Source organism: Colias croceus, chromosome 14 (assembly GCF_905220415.1).
Source record: "Colias croceus chromosome 14, ilColCroc2.1".
NCBI lineage: Eukaryota > Metazoa > Arthropoda > Insecta > Lepidoptera > Pieridae > Colias > Colias croceus.
In genome coordinates this window covers 6,934,188-6,953,415 of record NC_059550.1, presented here as the reverse complement: position 1 = coordinate 6,953,415, position 19,228 = coordinate 6,934,188, and the positions used below count along the sequence as shown (strand labels likewise).

Sequence of the window (19,228 nt, the reverse complement as noted above, 5' to 3'; positions counted from 1 at the left end):
AAACAAATGTTACAAAACTTGAATTAAATAAAAAAATTACACGTATTGATTATGATAAAGCCCAAAAACTGATTCAGAAAATTAATTGGAATGATCTTTACCAGGTCAAAGATACTAATATTGCTACTGAGTTGCTGATATCCAAATTACAAACAATAATCGCAGACAGTTCTTCTACTATTACTATTTCAAAAAGAAAAGCACCAATTAAACCGTGGATTACGAGAGGTATTATAAAGTGTATAAGAAAACGGGACAAAATGCACATTAAAGTTAAAAAAAATCCAAGTGATGAGATGCTGAAGGATAATTATACTAGGTATAGAAATATTTGCTCTAAGATAATTAAAAAACTTAAAAAAGACTATTTTAGAAATAAATTAGAACGGAGTTTGGGAAATATCAAGGAATCGTGGAGTGTCATAAAAGAATACTGCTTTCTAAACGCTAAGAGAGAACTATCATCTGAACTTTTAAACTGTCATAGCACACCGTTGGAGTCTTTAAACACTGTTAACCAATATTTTACAACAGTTGGTAGTAAGCTTGCAGAAGCAATCCTTCATAACCTGAAAAGGAACGAAAAAGATCTGGCACGGGAAGCTTCTCACCTCACAGGACCGGTTCACTCAATGGTTGTCACAAACACTGATTCTAAAGAAGTAAATAAATTAATATCATCACTGAAAGTAGACAGTGCTCCTGGCCACGACAATATCACCACTAAATTCATTAAGGAGTTTAAAATATATCTATCTGAACCAATTTCATATGTTTGTAACTTAAGTCTTGAGTCTGGAGTTTTTCCGAGGACTTTAAAAAAAGCAGTTGTGGTACCCATTTATAAAGGTGGATTAAAATCTGAACCAACTAACTACAGGCCAATATCTCTTTTAAGTGTACTGTCGAAGATCCTTGAAAAGCTTTTTAATAATAGATTAATCACATATTTGGAAAGAAAATCACTCCTAAACGACAATCAATTCGGATTTCGCAAGGGCCGTTCAACCGAGGACGCAATCCTGCATCTTACATCACTAATCACATCCTATGTGGATAATGGTTACAAGTGTCTCAGTGTATTCCTTGATTTGCGTAAGGCTTTTGACACGGTGTCGGTCCCTATCTTAATTTCAAGGCTTGAAAACCTTGGTATAAGAGGTGTAGCTATTGACTGGCTGCAAGACTATCTGACTAATAGAGAGCAAGTGGTGCGCCTTGATAATTTAACGAGCAGCAAAGCAGCCTGCACATACGGTGTTCCACAGGGGAGCACACTGGGACCTACGTTGTTTTTAGCGTACATAAACGAGTTATGTAGTCTCCCTTTACATTCTGCAAACACAATCATGTACGCTGATGATACAGTAGTTATCTTCCACGCCAAATCGTGGAGTGATTTGAAATTGATAACTGAAAAAGAGATGTGCAAAATCACTGCTTGGTTGGAAGATAGCCTGTTGTCAATAAATGTTGAAAAAACTAACTTCATCTGTTTCGGTAAAAGAATTTCTTCCATTCCTGGTAATCAATACAAAATTACTCTCCATTCATTCCCCTGCAATAGGACATTAACATCAACTCTTCAGAATACTATTTGCACATGTGAAGAAATTAAAAGAACCAATGAAACAAGATATCTAGGTGTTATAGTGGATGACAAATTAAGATGGGAACAACATATAAATAGCACAGTAAAAAGAATCAGAAGACTCATATTCGTGTTCAAAAATCTCCGATCTATTGCCAACACTACTCTGCTCATCCAGGTATACAATGCTCTTTGCCACTGTATACTAACTTATTGTATATCTGTCTGGGGAGGAGCCTGCAAAACTCTAATGTTACCTGTAGAAAGGGCACAAAGGGCTGTTCTTAAGGTTATGTTCTACCTTAATTATAAACATCCTACAACTGATATATACATCAAATCAAATGTTCTTAGTGTTCGAAAATCTTATATTTACCAGTGCATCCGCAGAAAACATCGCATGATAGATCTTTCTAATACAGAGGTAAAAAGACTCAATCGGCTACCTATACCCTCAACCTCATCCAAATTCGCTCAACATCAATATGAATTCTTAGCAACAAAATTGTATAATTTGTTAAATAGTAAATACAACGTTAGGGTTATAAATCATAATAAAATTAAACGAGTTGTGAAAGATTGGCTAAAAGATATGGATTACGAAGAAACAGAAAAATTAATGATGGTAAATCACTAGGACGTATTCACCCACCCTCCCACATGTCATACGTACTAACTTAGTCACATGCTCTGCACAAACACACACATGCACAAACGCATACACACACGCAAACACACACACACACACACACACTCACACACACACACACACACACACACATGCGAACAGATACAAGCACACAATATTTATAACGGGAATGACTTCTTAAAATTGAAATATTAACTTCAGTTTGTCCTTTTTTTTGTATAAACAAAGGTTATATATATATTTGTTTTTCCTTTTATCTATTTTTACTGTTTAAACCTAAAACTGTGAGTTTGCAGAAACATATATAATATAGATATAAAGACTGGGAAGAAACTGGCCTTCGAAACACAGTTTACCACTAGTTCGAAGGTCAGGGTCTGAACATAATGCTGTACCTGTTTCTTGAAAAATAAATTTTTTATTATTATATTTATTTTTTTTTTTATTATATATTTCGTTAATGATATAATAAAACTAATAAAAGATAACCGAAACAACTAATGATAATAACCGTTTAATTAAACACGAAGAATGCAAAAGTATAAACGTGGGGATCGCAAAATTAATTAAGTAATTTGCGTTAACATTTCTATTAAATTGCGCGGGAAATTAATATCCAAATCGGTAACAATAATGGAGTGCTATGAATCATATAACAAAAGCCGCCGCGGCCGGCGACAGGTAAGGTGTTAAATCCTGAAACAAAGCAACGTTTATAGCGAAGTTATAGCATCTATGTACAGATTTATGGGGAAAGTTGGATTGCAATTAGTTTTCTATGGCGCTAAACGACGGTTTTGTACGTGTGTTGTAGGTACATTAATTTTGTCGGATTGTTCGTGGTCTTGTTATGGTGGTTGTAATTTGTATGGCATGTTATTGTTTTATGATAGGTTGTTTTGCGGTTTCGTTCGTATTTTTATGCACTTAATTATCAAATCTTGGTATAAGGTATTTACAGTTTCATTCAAACGTTTACTCCTAAGCAAATTTATGTGTGTTGTTTGTAAAATTTCTATTATTGCTCTCAAACTAAAACAAAATAAAACTACCAAGCTGTAAATATAAGATACATTTTTAAATTCGCCAACAACTCAAAACTTTTGATGTAAACAAATTTATGACCAATAATCGGGGATTACTGGGAAAACTTCGCGAAAGTTATAAGTAGAGTCGAATCAACGATGTCATGAAAAGTAAGACCCCTATTTTCAAACCCCCCTCAATCTCTTAAGAGGCAGCTGTGTATCACCGAGACTCATAAAAATATACAACTCTTGACACTTAGTGTCGCATAACAGTTCAGCTTTACTCGACTTTGGTAAGTGCGAAGTGGTCACACGTGCTCTAGTACTGCAAATGGAACAGACGTTTAAGGAGTGAACGCAAGACACCTGCTACCGAAACTTTAAGAATAGGGTACTTTTAATTAGGTTAATGGCGGATATAACGGTCAATTGGAATGCGATAGCCTTTATGATTTGCGCCTTCATTCGATGTTATGATTAATAGTTTTGATTTGTGGGTCGACGAAATCATTATTCTTTAATTAATAAGATGATTTTTTGGATTATAATTTATCTACTTTTCTTTTATTCGTCCACATATTTTTAAAATACTTTGCATAAAGATTGATAGCTTAATAACGCGAAAATGAAAATGACGCAACAAATTAAAAATTCAAATGAAAATTGCAACGAATCTAATGAAGCACTCGTTAAAAGTATCACAACATCCACAATTTATTTAGCAAAATACTAGAAACCAAGCCAGCTCAAAGCGGCAAAGTTTTAACGAGCGGAATCGAGTGCAGACGGGTAAAAAAAAAAATAAACACGGATGCAAAAACCGTCGCTGGTCGAGATCAAGTTATAAGTTCTCAAATAAACTTAGACCCTTTAGTTTTCTTCAAGTTCAATCAAAGAGAACAAACAATGTTTGTGGTCCAAGGGACGCAGCGGGGATGCAGCGGGATGACTCACGGGGTAAAATCAATAAGTCGCCGCCCTACGGTACGGATTGTAATGACGTTTTTATGGTTAACTATAATTAATTTCTCTTTTGCTCTCCGCTGACAATTTTTGTTGGTTTACTGAGTGGTAATATAAATAAGTATGTTTGTCTTTCGTTTGGGAATTAGGTAGTCAATTATAGCTATATAATTTTAATTACATGTAGGTTAATACTTATTGTAGAGATAATTAAAATGCGATTAAATTTAACGAAAGTTTGATTTATAAATTGAAATTCATTTGTTAAAATTTATAGTCTAAGTAAACTTACTTTAGCTACTTTTTTGAACGCAATAATAAAGCAATATATTAAAAGATAATGATCTACGAGTATCAATTATATACGCAACTTCAACGTTACAAAATTTGTTATCGAAATATGAAAAGTTGATATTACAAACAACAAACAAGAGCTGATGATAAAAACTTTTGATTTTCAAACACAGCTCCGTAGAATCGTAGATAACGCTGACTGACTTACAATTGAAAATTAATTGCTCTTTACTTCTTTAGTACAATTTATGAAACATGAGACAGTAATTCTTAAACCGTAAATTAGTTTGACGACGATATTGTGTAAATTAATATAAACATAATAATGAAATGGATTTATTGTATGAAATACCTACTCTATTCATTTTGATTTAATATGGACATTTTTTTACACTTAAACAGATATAGCGAAAGGATATTCTCGGCATGACAATATTATGAATTCATAGCCATGTAGTTGGAACTAAGGATATCTATATGAATGACCCATTTATGTTATGATTCTTTGGTCGTAAAACGTCCCACAAATACGAATATAATAATGTTCATAGATAACAATTACTTGGAGGAACTAAATAAAGTAACTATTAGCATAGATTACTAAATAATTATTACGTCATAAAAAATTAACACTCTTACTGGATGTAGTTTTAACTTATTAAGCTTTTGTTTGTTTTAGAGTTTATATCAAGCAAGTTCGAAAACAACCGATTTTTCAACTATTATACCAACAGAAAGCTATTTTATTACAGATTATATTCAACTTTTTATCCTGTGTCAACTCGAGACACAGTCGGGGTAGTAGATAATACACATACCATTTATCTCGTTGACTACAATCTTTATAAATACACATAATATCGTTATATAATACAGATATTTAGGAAAGGGTAAGGGACTATAGGGTATCATATTCACTGGAGAGTTACTTGACATGTGACAATGTAACTGCGGCTGATTCAGGCTCGATTGTCCTGTTACCAAAGGGACCGTTGGGGCTTTAATTTGGTATTTAGCATAATCGTTATTGTTAAACATCTATTAGGAGGAGTGATGTTATTTAATGATCATGTAAAGTAGGGAAAAATTTTAATGCATTTTGTAGAGTTATTAGTTTATAGTAACAAAAATACGTCATATTTATACCTTAAACATAGCAAACCCGGAAACCGGGTGAAAGAGTAACTTCTACAAGCTGGGAAACGATTGAGCAAGAGGTTTTATATGATTTTATATAACAAGCAAAACTTTTATAAGGTTCCTTAAAGGTTGATAGAATCACAAAATCAATCACACTACACGATGGCAAGCAAGACTGATTTTGAGTAAAAAGCTCATCATTAAGCTGACGTGTTTGACGTCCCCCATCTCCCACTTATTTATAGGCAACCCTTACAATATGTCAAAAATGTCTAGACCAAGTGACAAATAAAAAAAATTGTACTTTGTATCGGATAGACGATAAAAGTATTAATTTTGTGAATTAAAAAATATTAATTTATATTGCCTAAAACAAAACATTTTATTAATAAAAAGAAAAAAATATATAAAAGGTAGGTATGTTTGCTACTTTTTAATTTTAATATCAGTTCAGATGAACTTTTTAATGTCCCTCTTGTTCGCTATACATTGAACGCTATATAGCGAGTGGTTACATGCAAAGTGCACAGGAAGCAGTGAATCGACTGCACTCGGACGAAAATTATCCAGGGTTTTTCTTTTCGACGATTAACTGCAGGGGCGCGAAACTGACGGTGCTGAAAAAATGACTCCTTAACAATGGTGCAAATTAGCCAGTCATTAACTGCATTTAGTGTGGAGTTGTATGTCTATAACTGTGTGATATATGACATCTCTTTTCTATTATTTTATAGTTTAATAATAAAACAACCGCTTAACTGCTATTAAAGTAATTCAATATGAAACACAAAATATTAACCACGTTTTGAACTTAAATTGCAGACCGCATCGTCTGATAGTTATGGGAGACATTAAAATAACGCATTAATTTAAGCAAATGCCAGCATTGTCCACTAGTGCCATTTATACGCCACAAATGGCTTTTAACTCTGAGCACAGAGCTCTAATTTGAGGGTTAATTATCATTGTAATATATAAGTGAAGTGTAATGAATATTTTGGGTCATCCCGACCCGTATTGTCTTTTTCGCAGTCGGACCCTATTTCATGCTGGTAACGTTTTTGCGGGAATAACTCATTTATATTCATAATAGGTTAGATTTAATTCAAAGATTATTGAATCAGTAACGATGAAGATGTTTATTCTATTTTATTAAAAAAGTATTCACTGAATTTTAGAAGTGTGTGCAGTATTCGTCAATTCTAATTCATTGATCCTAAATATTTCACCTATGAGTGGTGATGAGTGGTGGTGGTTATCAGTGTGCCTAGTGCGAGTTTTCATCGAGTACGAAACGTTACTATCGCGTCTGCGTCACAGCGAAATTTGTATGGGGAATCAAAGCTTCCCCATACGTCCGCTAGGGGCGCTGTTCGATTTCCCATACTAATTCGGCTGTGACGCAGACGCGATAGTAACGTTTCGTACTCGATGAAAACTCGCACTAGGCACACTGAAATGTTTAAGAGCTTAATGACATCACAACGAACAGCGTGACAAAATATAACACTTTGCTCAAACGCATCAACAACTGAAAGGGTTCGGTAGGATTTCAAGCATTCAAGCAACACTCGCAATTGACTAGCCGTACACCTCAAGAGTGCTTTTGTCACGGTCCGTAAGTGCATTTGGAGTGCAGCCGCCGTTCTGTGCGTAGGTAAATATTATGCCGGCTCCCGGTTATCATTCCAAATGCACTGTAAACAATATTCAGTTCGTTTCAACAGAAGCTCTTAACCCTCGATGATGTTGTGTCTACGTTTAATAGCCTCGAGCGAATCGGATCATTTACAAACAAAGAATTATTCGTTTCTTTTGTACAAATTTAATAAAGACCGCAGAACGGGAGCAGAATCTTTAATAACGAAGTTTACCCTGAATTTCCTTAAGACGACATTCTAAATAAAAACACGCGACAAAGGGCTGTAATACCTCATTTCGCGAAACGCGCTCACATTGAAAAGCAAAAATTTAATTCCGCGGATGGAATTGAAAGACACGGCACTCATGTAACGTTACTCGCGGCTTATTCACATGGTAATGGAAGCAAAATAGAAGGAAGTTGTGAACTTACAGTTCCGACAACCCGCATTCAAACGGACCATTTGAAAGCAACACAAATAGACTCCCTGAACGTAATTTTACTTCAATATCAAATTCGCCAACGGTACTGCTCTGAATTTTGCCATGTAAATAGACGACTGGTTGAAAAAACTTAGTGAACGCAGTGAGCCGTTCATTACGAAACTTTTACGACGAAATTCTTCTATTTGTTTAGTTTAAAAACTAAAAGTCCACTTGCGATAAACTTTACATTTACTAGGATGTGAATGAAATACTCGATTGATTTTGTCGAAGTTTGAATCATTATTGTACTTAATATTCGTGAAATGTGGCATCAATTGTAATGTTAACTTAGTCACATTACTGATTACAGACGTATTGGCCTGAAGGTGCCTATTTGTTATGTACTTTAACTCAATAGCTTCTCATAAATCTTAAAATCTTATCTATTATATTCTACCTGGCTCAGGCTGTCTCCCAAACTGCCGTCAGTGTCCAAAGGTCTGAAGAGTTGATTCGCCTCTTTGATAGCAAGATCCCGTCTCTGCTTTCTGTCCTGCGATTCTCTCATTGCTTGACTCTGTAGTCTTTCGAAGAACTCTCTAGGTTTCATCGGCGGCGGCTCATCGTCAGGCGGCGGGGGAGGGGGCGGGGGCAGCCGTGTGCGGGGGGAACTTCTGATGAGAGATCTTTCGTCATCTTCAGTCGATCGCTCATCATGGTCAGAGTCGGAGCTCCGACTGTCACGGCGCCTTACGCCTTGTAAGTGAGGCTCGAGGAATGTTGCATTTCTGGAACAAATGATAGGAGATTTAATAAATAGATTCATTCTTCAATGTTATTTTTTTTTAAATAGAGATGAAAGTTTGGAGATTTTCATCGAATAGTACTGGGTTTGATTTCCACACCGTATTAGATTTTATGCTTCAACATACATCTCAGTTTAACATACGCAAATGGCACAATAACAATCTAAACTATAACAATTACAAAGACATAAAGAGCCAACTCCCATTACTTCGTCCGCAAAACCTAGACTGCTATTAGATTTATAGGAATAGCTTACTAAGTGCCTACTGATCTACCTTACACAGGCAATAGATTCCAGAACTAAACCATTTATTCAGTAATTCTGGAATCTCTATACACATGGGCGCTGCTGACCAGACTAAAGGGACATTAACTAAGATTTATGTCACGGTTCCACTCACTCCCGCTCTCATTATACTTCTGGTGCTTAATGTAAAAGTACTTTTTTACATTTCGCACCTGCTTTACACCAAAACTGCAACTGTAGTTTTTTCATTACGTCGAGTGCATTGTATGTTGAAAAAATTACACAACAAAGAATGTATTTTAAAAGTATTGGAGCTTGAAATGTTCATCTTAAATTCTATATTGTCGAACAGTTCATGTTTTTCCAATACAATTAATGTGAGTTTACACAGTAAAATATTTTGAGAACCTTTAGAAATGAAAGTACCAATGTTATAAACACTATAAATTATAATACAATAGAATGAACGCAATAATAGCAATATTTCTACTAATCTAGCAATTATTCATGTCTCAATAAACGGCGTTCAATCAACTTCAAATTAATAATTCGTAGAACTGTTCAATTAACAAAGAAAATATACCCAAAATGTTTACCTACAATTCTAACGAAATCTGTCTGGTCGGGTATCAAAAAGTAATAATGGCTCGACACGGAGGTGACACTCAATTTGTCTAAAGGGCGGACGATAACGAGAATATCGTGTGGCCACCCGTTCATCTATCACGGGTTAACTTGATTTTAATTAAAATCTGCCGTGGACAATGTCCGCGTCTACTCATACAATGTTTGGCAACAGACCGGCGATATATTGAATCAGAACGAAGGATTAAATTGGATTTTTTCATACTTAAAATAGCGTTGAATCTATGTAACTTCTATTATCTATCTATATATTTTGTTTAAAAAATTCTTATTCACATAAATATGTCAGTAAACAAGATTCAAGTAATCGTTGCAGTTAATAGCTTCTCTCGCGTGCTTTATCTCATTCAAGGAACACTTCAAAGGTTTGGAATAAATGGATTATTTTAATACGTAAACAAGTTTATAGATGTTATATTAAAAACCTATAATGTGTGTTTTGCGATAAAGGAATAGTCGTCACTAACTTTAAAGATGCGAACTGAAGGGTCGGTGTATCTCTTCTATCGACCCTTTAGTTCGCAATCAAGCTTAAAAATCATGTTTCATTTCGTTGATGGGTCCTAAATTAATCAGAAAGGTAGTACAGGGCCTTTGACATGTTTCACAAATCACATGTGTCGCCGGTCGTTATGGCGGCGTGACGTCATCACAGTCTGATCCGTCATTAATTATTAATACGTCATAACTCGGAGTCAGGACACAGGTGGACTAACGAACCCCATAATTAATTTTAAAGTGATACCGTAATTTGTAAAAGTTAGACGAAACCATGCTGAAAGATACCTTATACATTTATGGGTTATACTAAACTGAACATGTTAATCTAATATATATATTGCAAAATAAGCAGAAAGTTCATATAAAAATGGCAGAATATATTAAATAAAATTTTGCATATGGAGCTATTCTTTTCGTCAATAATCACTCTGTAGGTAATATTATACATAGGTATTATCAGCAATACCTACCTCAATTTATTAATACTAACTCAAAAAGTACAGCTGAATCTCTTTTTACAAACAAAAGAATCAAAACACTCCGGCTGGCAGACGCCATTGTTTCCATTTCGAAAAATTCTCAGCAACAATTAAAAATAATAATTATCCACTTCCAGTGTAGCAATAAAGAGTGACTTGGACTCGATTTTTATTTACACTCGGGAGAAATGTTTTAATGTTTATCTGTTGTGTTGTCTCTTGGTACCAACAATCTTAATATTTGTCTTTTTTTTCTTAAGACAATTGCAAGAAAGAGGAAGACACAATCTTGAAATGAGTACCATTATATTTTTAAAATGTAATTTAATAATTAGTCTGTAAGGTTTTCTAATTATTTTGGACAACATTTATTAAATTCCAAAACGGTTTTTTCATTCCTTTTAAAAGCTTTCCCAAAAACCTAATTCTTATTAAAGACCTAAAGGTCTGAATACAAAATTTAAATGATGATAGGATCTTTTTAATTTTATTTCGAAAATATGAAAAGATTGCCAGGTCAGATGTTAATTAGGGCTGAGTTGACTATTTCCAACGTATTCATTAAAATATGCTTGACATAGTTTTAAAAATTTCCACCCTGTTTTCAATCTAGGTTATGAACGGGTTGTTTTTTAATTACTACTGGGAATTGAATGACTTTTAAATTGAACAGAGTTCACTGAAAAGAACGATTCATTCAGTGAATGCTTTATTTATCTGTATAATAATATGTTCATTTATAAATGATTAAATATACATTTTATTTTTATTGACTTCTATTTTTAATTCTCAACAATTATAATAGTGGAATGAATTCACTATTTTTATATTTCATATTTTACCTTCCTTCAAATGAGTAATATATGTATTTACGACCAAAATGCGTTTTTATTCTAAACTATTACAAGTAATTGGTTGAGACAAAAACTATGATAATATTATATTATTATATCCATGTAAGTTGTTGTAATAAAATACCTACTTATATAAGACAATTTATGGCTCATTGATTTTTACTCCTACACTATAATCTGCCTAGCAAGGTAATACAACTTAATGATATATTATTGTATATAGGTTTATATAATTATGTAGACGTTAATTAAATTATTGAGAGATCAATTGAGATTTAATTATATTGTTCGAAAATATAATATGATAATTCAATGCAATGTCGAATGAGTAGTAATTAATTATAGAGTCGCATCGAATTACATAAATATTTCTGAACTAGCTTCCGCCCGCGACTCCGTCCGCGCGGATGTCGGTCTTTGCGTGGATGGTTTATTGCTCCATTTTGAGTAACTCGGACAATGACATCTTATAAATATCTATTGGACCCAAATACGGCTAGGTCTATAATAATACGTAACGTGTGTTCGCGGTACCTACTACAGAACAACGTCTATGGATAACTCATCGAAATCGAACCGGTAGTTTTCACGTGATGTCTTCACATACAGACAGACAGACAGACAGACAGACAGACAAAAATTTTTTTAATCACATATTTGGGTTTGGTATCGATCCAGTAACACCCCCTGCTAGTTATCTATACATATAATAAATCTGTAGAAGGGTCAATTCTGTACATTGAAAATATTGAAAAAATAAATAGCAGGGGGTGTTACTGGATCGATACCAAACACAAATATGTGATTAAAAAATTTTTTGTCTGTCTGTCTGTCTGTCTGTCTGTCTGTCTGTATGTGAAGGCATCACGTGAAAACTAGCGGTTCGATTTCGATGAAACTTGGTATAATTATACCTTATTATCCTGGGCGTAAAATAGGATACTTTTTATCCTGGAAAAATACGTAGAAAAAAATTAATCTTAATTTTTCAGTTTTATCCATAGACGTTGTTCCGTAGAACCGCGAACACACGTTGCGTATTATTATAGGCCTAGCCGTATTTGGGAATTGGGTCCAATAGATATTTATAAGATTTTATTGTCAGTACCTACTCAAAATGGAGAAATAAACCATCAACGCGAAGACCGACATCCGCGCGGACGGAGTCGCGGGCGGAAGCTAGTTTTTTCAATATTTTCAATGTACAGAATTGGCCCTTCTACAGATTTATTATATGTATAGATAATCATACCTTTTATACCACCACCACTTATGATTTGTATTAATATTCAATCAAATTTGAAAATTCCTGCTCAAATTATTTGAGCAGCATTCGTATGTTACATAAAAAAAAAACAAAAAATCATATCGTTTAAATCATATTTAAAAAGAAATCTACAAACTTTAGATCATTATTTAAATTTCGTGGTAACGAATTTAATTGTGGGTGTTTCTTTGTAAAAACTAAGTAGTTTAATTTTAACGCGCGATTTGAGTCCTTGATTTGCCTTGTTTAGTATACAATGAAATCATGTAGAAATCTTGGGTGTTAAATTTGTTATTTAAATAAAAAGTAATTTAAGGAGATTCGTGGTTTATAATTCACATCTTTGCAAGGACGCGAAATCATTGAGACTTTTGTTTTGTAATCAATAGGCAATTATGTTTCATAATATGCGTATAAATTGTAATAATAAATTATACACTGATCAAAATACATGTAGGGTAGATATTATTAATATCTTCTACAAAGTGGAATTTCAGTATATTTTATTAAGAAGTAATTGTCACTAATTTTAATTAATTCTCACTCTAAAACATTGACGTGCACACTATTGAATATATTAACACGTTGAAAATATTCCTATAATATATAGCTATTATAACATGATTAGTTAAGGTATACTTGCTGAGCCCACACTTTGTGTCATTGACGGTCACTCGAGCCGTGAACTGATTACGGCCACTTGTAACTCTGGCAATGAACGATACAAAGGCGTATCTACTTTATTATATATAATTTGATCCACACTTGGTTACAATCAAGTGCCGTTTGTGGTGCTTTTATTTTTATCCAGACGTTAGTTTATTGGGGAGATAAACACGGAGTAATAGTATATAGTAAGCCTTTCCTTTGCTGGATTCTCAATTTGTATCTATGTAATATTGCAGCTTGTTAGCTGACAATATCACATAAACAAAATCAGCTAAAACTAACGGAAACTTGAATTTTGAAAATATAATATTATATTTTATTAACATATCGTGTGTCTATTAATAACTAGAAAAACATAACTGTATGTGTATTGTGTATAACTGGAAATTCAAAAGTAAGCTAGCTAGTTTTTAAAACGAGTGAATGATACATTTTTGTTTGTATAATGCATATTAATTTGCTTAATGAATAGCATTTTGAAATGTCAATTGAGATGTTGTTATATTTATAGTCGAGCCAATTTAATAGGCAACATTTGACGTCTATCAATTTTATCTTCGAAGAGAGGTAACCTGCTTAAAAACATCGATTAAAGTGAATTAATCGATACGGATTTGAAACATTTGTCAATCGAATTTATTAATTTATGATGATTTTTATTCACAAGTAATCAATGCATTCGATTCTAGATGTCAGATTTCGATTTTTAGAGTAACGTCTCTGGTATTTAAAAAGAAAAAAGGTTTATTGACACAAAATTGTAGCGACGTCAGTTCTTCAATTCAGAAATTGTTTATTATGTTTAGTATGGTTTATCAGTAAAATGAAATCTTAAAATTACTTGTATCGGTCATTATTATTATAAATATGTAATCAATAATCATAATTGAAAAAAGTTAAGCAAATGTGCAGTTCTAACAAAACGAAATATCATGTTATTCTATGTCGTCGTTACTAGGTTACGTTGTTGAGTTTTGTTGAACTGTCAAATGTTGCCTATTAAAATGGCTCTACTATAATAATCGAAGTTGTTACATAATTCAATGTGATCAATGCAACTTTCGCATTGATATGTAGACTGTATTATGAAAGTCTTCATACGAGTGACGTTCAACGCACCGTAGTCCGTAATACTGTGGTAATACTTATCATAATTCATACATCAATGCACTTTAAACAGATTTCTCCAGGCTTATAATATAACGTACGTACAGCACTAGTTAATACGATTATAAGTGTAGTCTAGTACGGTGACGTTGTTCTACGGGCGTTTTAGCTTCGACTAAATGCCATACGAAATTAAATTATGTAGCGACGGTTTATTTTAGCTGGAAGCTGCGTCGCTTAGTTTTAAGTGTTTATTATGTTGATATTCTCGCATATAAAAATATTTTTATAGTTATTTTCAAATATTCACAATGCAATTCGTGGTGTCGGATAAATATACGGGATTAAATTGTTTGAGTTGGGATTGCAACATATTTAGCAGGATATGTGAAAATTTTGTGTTGTTAAAAAGGTTAGTTATTTCAAAAAGAAAATAAGATTTTTATGCTGTGAATAAATCGAGGATTTTTATGCTGATGGCATAATTATTGATAAGAAGTAAGCTAGAGTGATGCCGTAATATAAAGATAATGTCACAAACTTACACAAAAAGCTCATGCAATATCATATATTCTCTCACAAGCATGTAATGTGGCAAGTTCATATGAAAGTCAATGTTTCAACTATAAATATTATCTCTAGCCAAGTTCAGACAGGAATTGCTTCACCGACTTAAGCCTTAGCTCCACTAAGCCGGCTTCTTACAGCGGTGGCTATAATAAGCCAACCTCTTATCCGGAACTCCAAGCAAATTGCATTAAAAAACCAAGGAATTGTAAAACTACAATCCTGTTATAGTTTTAAGTATTCTGTCTGAGGGTTTAATTAAAGGAATCATATATTTCATTGTTAATAAAAATTACTAGGTACTTATTAGTTAATACTTATTTTTAATAACCTTACCTTATACTAATTACTTACCTTATGTTAGATTTAATTACAGTTTGTAATAATATTTATTGTCTGTTGTTCTTTATGTGTAGCAAATGTTTCACAATAACGTTTACAAGGAGCGTGTAATCGTAAAGTTTTACACCAAATTAAACGATCACCAAATTAAATATCAAGCAGTAACTGTCCTCATTTTCTTTTCTTATCGCCATTTCGAAATAAAACTACTCGAACGTTCGCTTTACTGGTTTTACATTACCTTTGCGTTGTCATGTTAACCTTTCGAGATTTTAACTTATTATCTCAGAGTAGCCTGGATTTTAAGCCTTACACAACCGCTTGAGTTTTAAGATTGAATATCTCTATGCAAGTTGATACAATGTTAATTAACTTTAAAATGCAATATTTAAAAAACGATGAAAGTCTGATGATAATTTATTTCGACGAGTTGTTATTGATACCTTGAAAATAAATGGAGGTAATATTTCAAAAACAACGACATTGTGGTACGAATTGAGCTTTGTCTTATTAATCGATCATTAAACTTACGCCCACGGCCCGTTATCAATGCACATTTGTCGTTGAACGAGTTTCTATCTGTTTGTGCAGAATAATTTTCGCTTTCTACAGGAAACGCTTATATTTACAATGACAGGTTTCATATCAACACCGCAAATATAAATTACGAGTTAGCTGAGAGTGTTTTCTAATGATATACTCAAGAAAAATATTATATTATTATACAGAACCCGTTTTGTATGAAACAATTTACGGTTTCAGTCATAATTAAATAAAATAACATTTGAAAACATAGAAGTACCTTTGTGTCTGTGGAAAAAGAACTATACAAAAATCTTTTCATAAATTGTCAAACAAGACTTGACTCATTTGTCGAGATACCCTATATCTCGACGGATTGATTACATATTTTAAATTATTCATTTAATAAATAGTAGCAATATTATTTTATTGATATAATAAACACTATTTTATAGTGTCATAAAAGAGAAGCTGCATCTTACAATGTCAAACATACTTTGTACGAGTTTATATTTAAGTTAAACCACATAAACCAGCCAATGATAGCTCCAGCAAACATCGTAAAGTAAATCTAGACTGCCAATCGACTATCCAATACTTCGATAAACTTATTTAACTCGAGAGATTGCCTCTCTAAGGCAAACGGTTGTCGACTTAACGATATTTCGAGCCCTTGCTTCTAGTGATTTGTAAAGATACTATAACTTCCTTGGCTTCAAACAAAACACTTATTATTTATGTACGTCCGCGTCGTAGTAAATTCATTTATAATTTAAAGACGTAAATGTTGAGATTGAAAATGTCTCAAAAGCATTGAGTGCCTTCATTCTATTTGTTTTACAAAATTTGGAAGACAATTAGTCAATTCATAAATTAAAATTAATGTCTTTAAATTATGTACATCAATTTTTTAACAGCAATATTATTCTGAAATACATAAATTATTTTGGGGCAACACATTTATGCCGTGTACGTAACGATAAAATAAGGTCTTGATAAAATAACTTTGTCACCTATTAAGACAAAAATTACTTTACTTTGTGAAAATTTAACACTTATTTAAATTAAGCGTAAGATTACAAACACAAATTGATTTTTTAAACCTGATACAGCGAATAATTATGCAAAGTTGAGACTTGGTAGCTCCTTAATCCCAGGCTTAGGGCTGAGGGTCGATCAAAGAGAGGCAAGACAAGAGGACAGGAGCGGCGTGACGCGTGATTGGAGGTTTGCTTGAGGCGCCAGGTTGGAAAAGGGCGCCGTATTAAGGCAACAAAGCTATTTATATTGGAAACTACTACAATCTTTATAGTTCTATGCTAGACAGATGTTATGGAATGAATAACGTAAATATAACATTATTTCGTAGTTCTTCAGATTTTTATAAAGGTGAAGTGAAACAATAATTAAGAAATCGTTTTTATATAAGCAGTTATAGTTAACTAAAATAAGTTAGAAAACTCTTGAATTTTATTCACTTGTTCAAGTACTTATGTAAAATTAAATTTTAAAAGTAGAAAGGGCGCCGACTGTTTTAAAGCCGGCACTGATGAGAACATCCCTTTGGTTAATATATAATGAAGCTCCATTTTGTACCTCTATTTACATTAATTTAGCAGATGTGTAAACGTTTTCGGTAAGGGAATAGTAATTTGGAGAAATTTTCTTTAAATGTTAATATTCTCCTTTGTGATAATATTATAAAATGTAAAGGATAATATTACAAATTAAATTGTTTTTAACAATTGTTAGTTGGCTATTTATATTATTTCTATCATGTAAATCATATTATATTTTACTTGAAAGATAACATTATTATTTGTATTGGCGCAAGTTTTACCGGAATCTACAACTTTACCGATAAATACAATATATGAATTCGGATGTAATTTAGTTTATCAGTGTAACAACTTTACTAGTTCTTACGGAACGTGACTGTTACATATCAGTGACCGAAAAAGAAAATTAGGTTGTATTATATTGATGAAACTTAGAGAAACATTGGTAATAAATGTGGATACAAATATATCTTATTATGCCGTACGCAGCAGCTTTAATAATATATTGGATTGGATTCGATTAATTTCGGGATTAAACGGATAGTATACGAAGAAACTATTTATGAGTCGTGAAACACATTAATTAACAAAAATACAATAACGACAATATAATACAATCTTATAGATACTCGATACATTAATTTATATTAGAGTTGAACAATAAGTAACAAATACTTTAAAGTTTAAACCGTAAGAAGAATAGCGCAAATTCAGATAGAAGGATAAATTTACAGAAACTAATGAAAATACAATTTATATGAAAACTCACGACGAATTTATGTCCCTGTTGCGATTTGATGAAGGTCGATCTCACTGTCAAATGTTAAGCTTTTGGTTTTAGGAACAATCAACCAGGTGTTTCAAGCATGAAAATACCTAATTAGAATAAACGAGAGTAAAATTAATCTCTAACAATTTCATTTTTCATTTTATTTACATCCGGACATAATCAAGTCATAATCATAATCTCTTTGAAGAACTTAATCTTATAATATAAATTGTAACTTCATTATAATTAGTGAAGTTTGTCGATCAATTTTGTTTTAATCAATTAATAATGTACCTAAGTCGTAATTATTCCTATTCCAGCAGCCTAAATTAGATTATTTCAATTCACGGTCAATTAATGTAATTTGTAATTATAGTTAAAACTACTTTTTTAGCCACTAGAATCCATACATACATTAGAACCAAGTACCACAGGATTTTCCACGTAATTAAACAGAGCAAAAGATCACAGTGGACGCGAGGCGGCTTGATTGTAGCAATTTGTCGCTCGGTCTGCAGCCGCCGCACCCGAAATGGCCAGAGAACGAGCGGTGGGAATATAATTGGACCTTTTGTTTTCGATAGTTTTTGTATGAACAATTGTACGATAACATGAAAATAACGGAAAGAAAAAATGCCGAAATTTTTTTATTGAAAAAAATTCTCCTTTTTTTCACATAATATATATAGATACGTATTAGCGGTCCGCCCCGACTTCGCCCGTGGGACATATTTCGCAATAAAAGGTAGCCTATATGTCCTTTCTCGGGTATCAAAATATCTCCATACCAAATTTCATGCAAATTGGTTCAGTAGTTTAGGCGTGATTGAGTAACAGACAGACAGAGTTACTTTCGCGAAGAAGATTTCAAACGTAATGATTATACGATAGTTACTTTTGAAAAAATATGATAATATTATTGAAGCAAATATAGCTAAAGTAACTATGCAATGTAGAGCTTACCTAAAATAATGATCGAATACATCAGGAGTTTTTGAATGTATCAATAATTTAACTCGTCGCTCATAGCCTTGTACATATTGTCTTGTCTCCAAAACTAATGTAATCGATTCCAACCGCACGTTGTTTGCGATCTCATTTACACAATCATATCCCTGTCGGTTCCCACGTAGTTAAATATGTAGAGATATTTGAAGTATG

At 32.8% G+C, this 19,228-nt stretch overlaps 1 protein-coding gene across 10 annotated transcripts in view; it reads right to left on the bottom strand.

Moving 5' to 3' along the window:
* LOC123697243 (protein sprint) overlaps nt 1–19,228 on the bottom strand; it is a 211,004-nt gene that overhangs the window by 20,800 nt on the left and 170,976 nt on the right. For all 10 annotated transcript variants that reach the window (XM_045643689.1, XM_045643688.1, XM_045643687.1 and 7 more), the window contains one exon: nt 8,190–8,520. In XM_045643689.1, the coding sequence (XP_045499645.1) occupies nt 8,190–8,520 (331 nt within the window). The remainder of the gene's footprint in view (nt 1–8,189; nt 8,521–19,228) is intronic.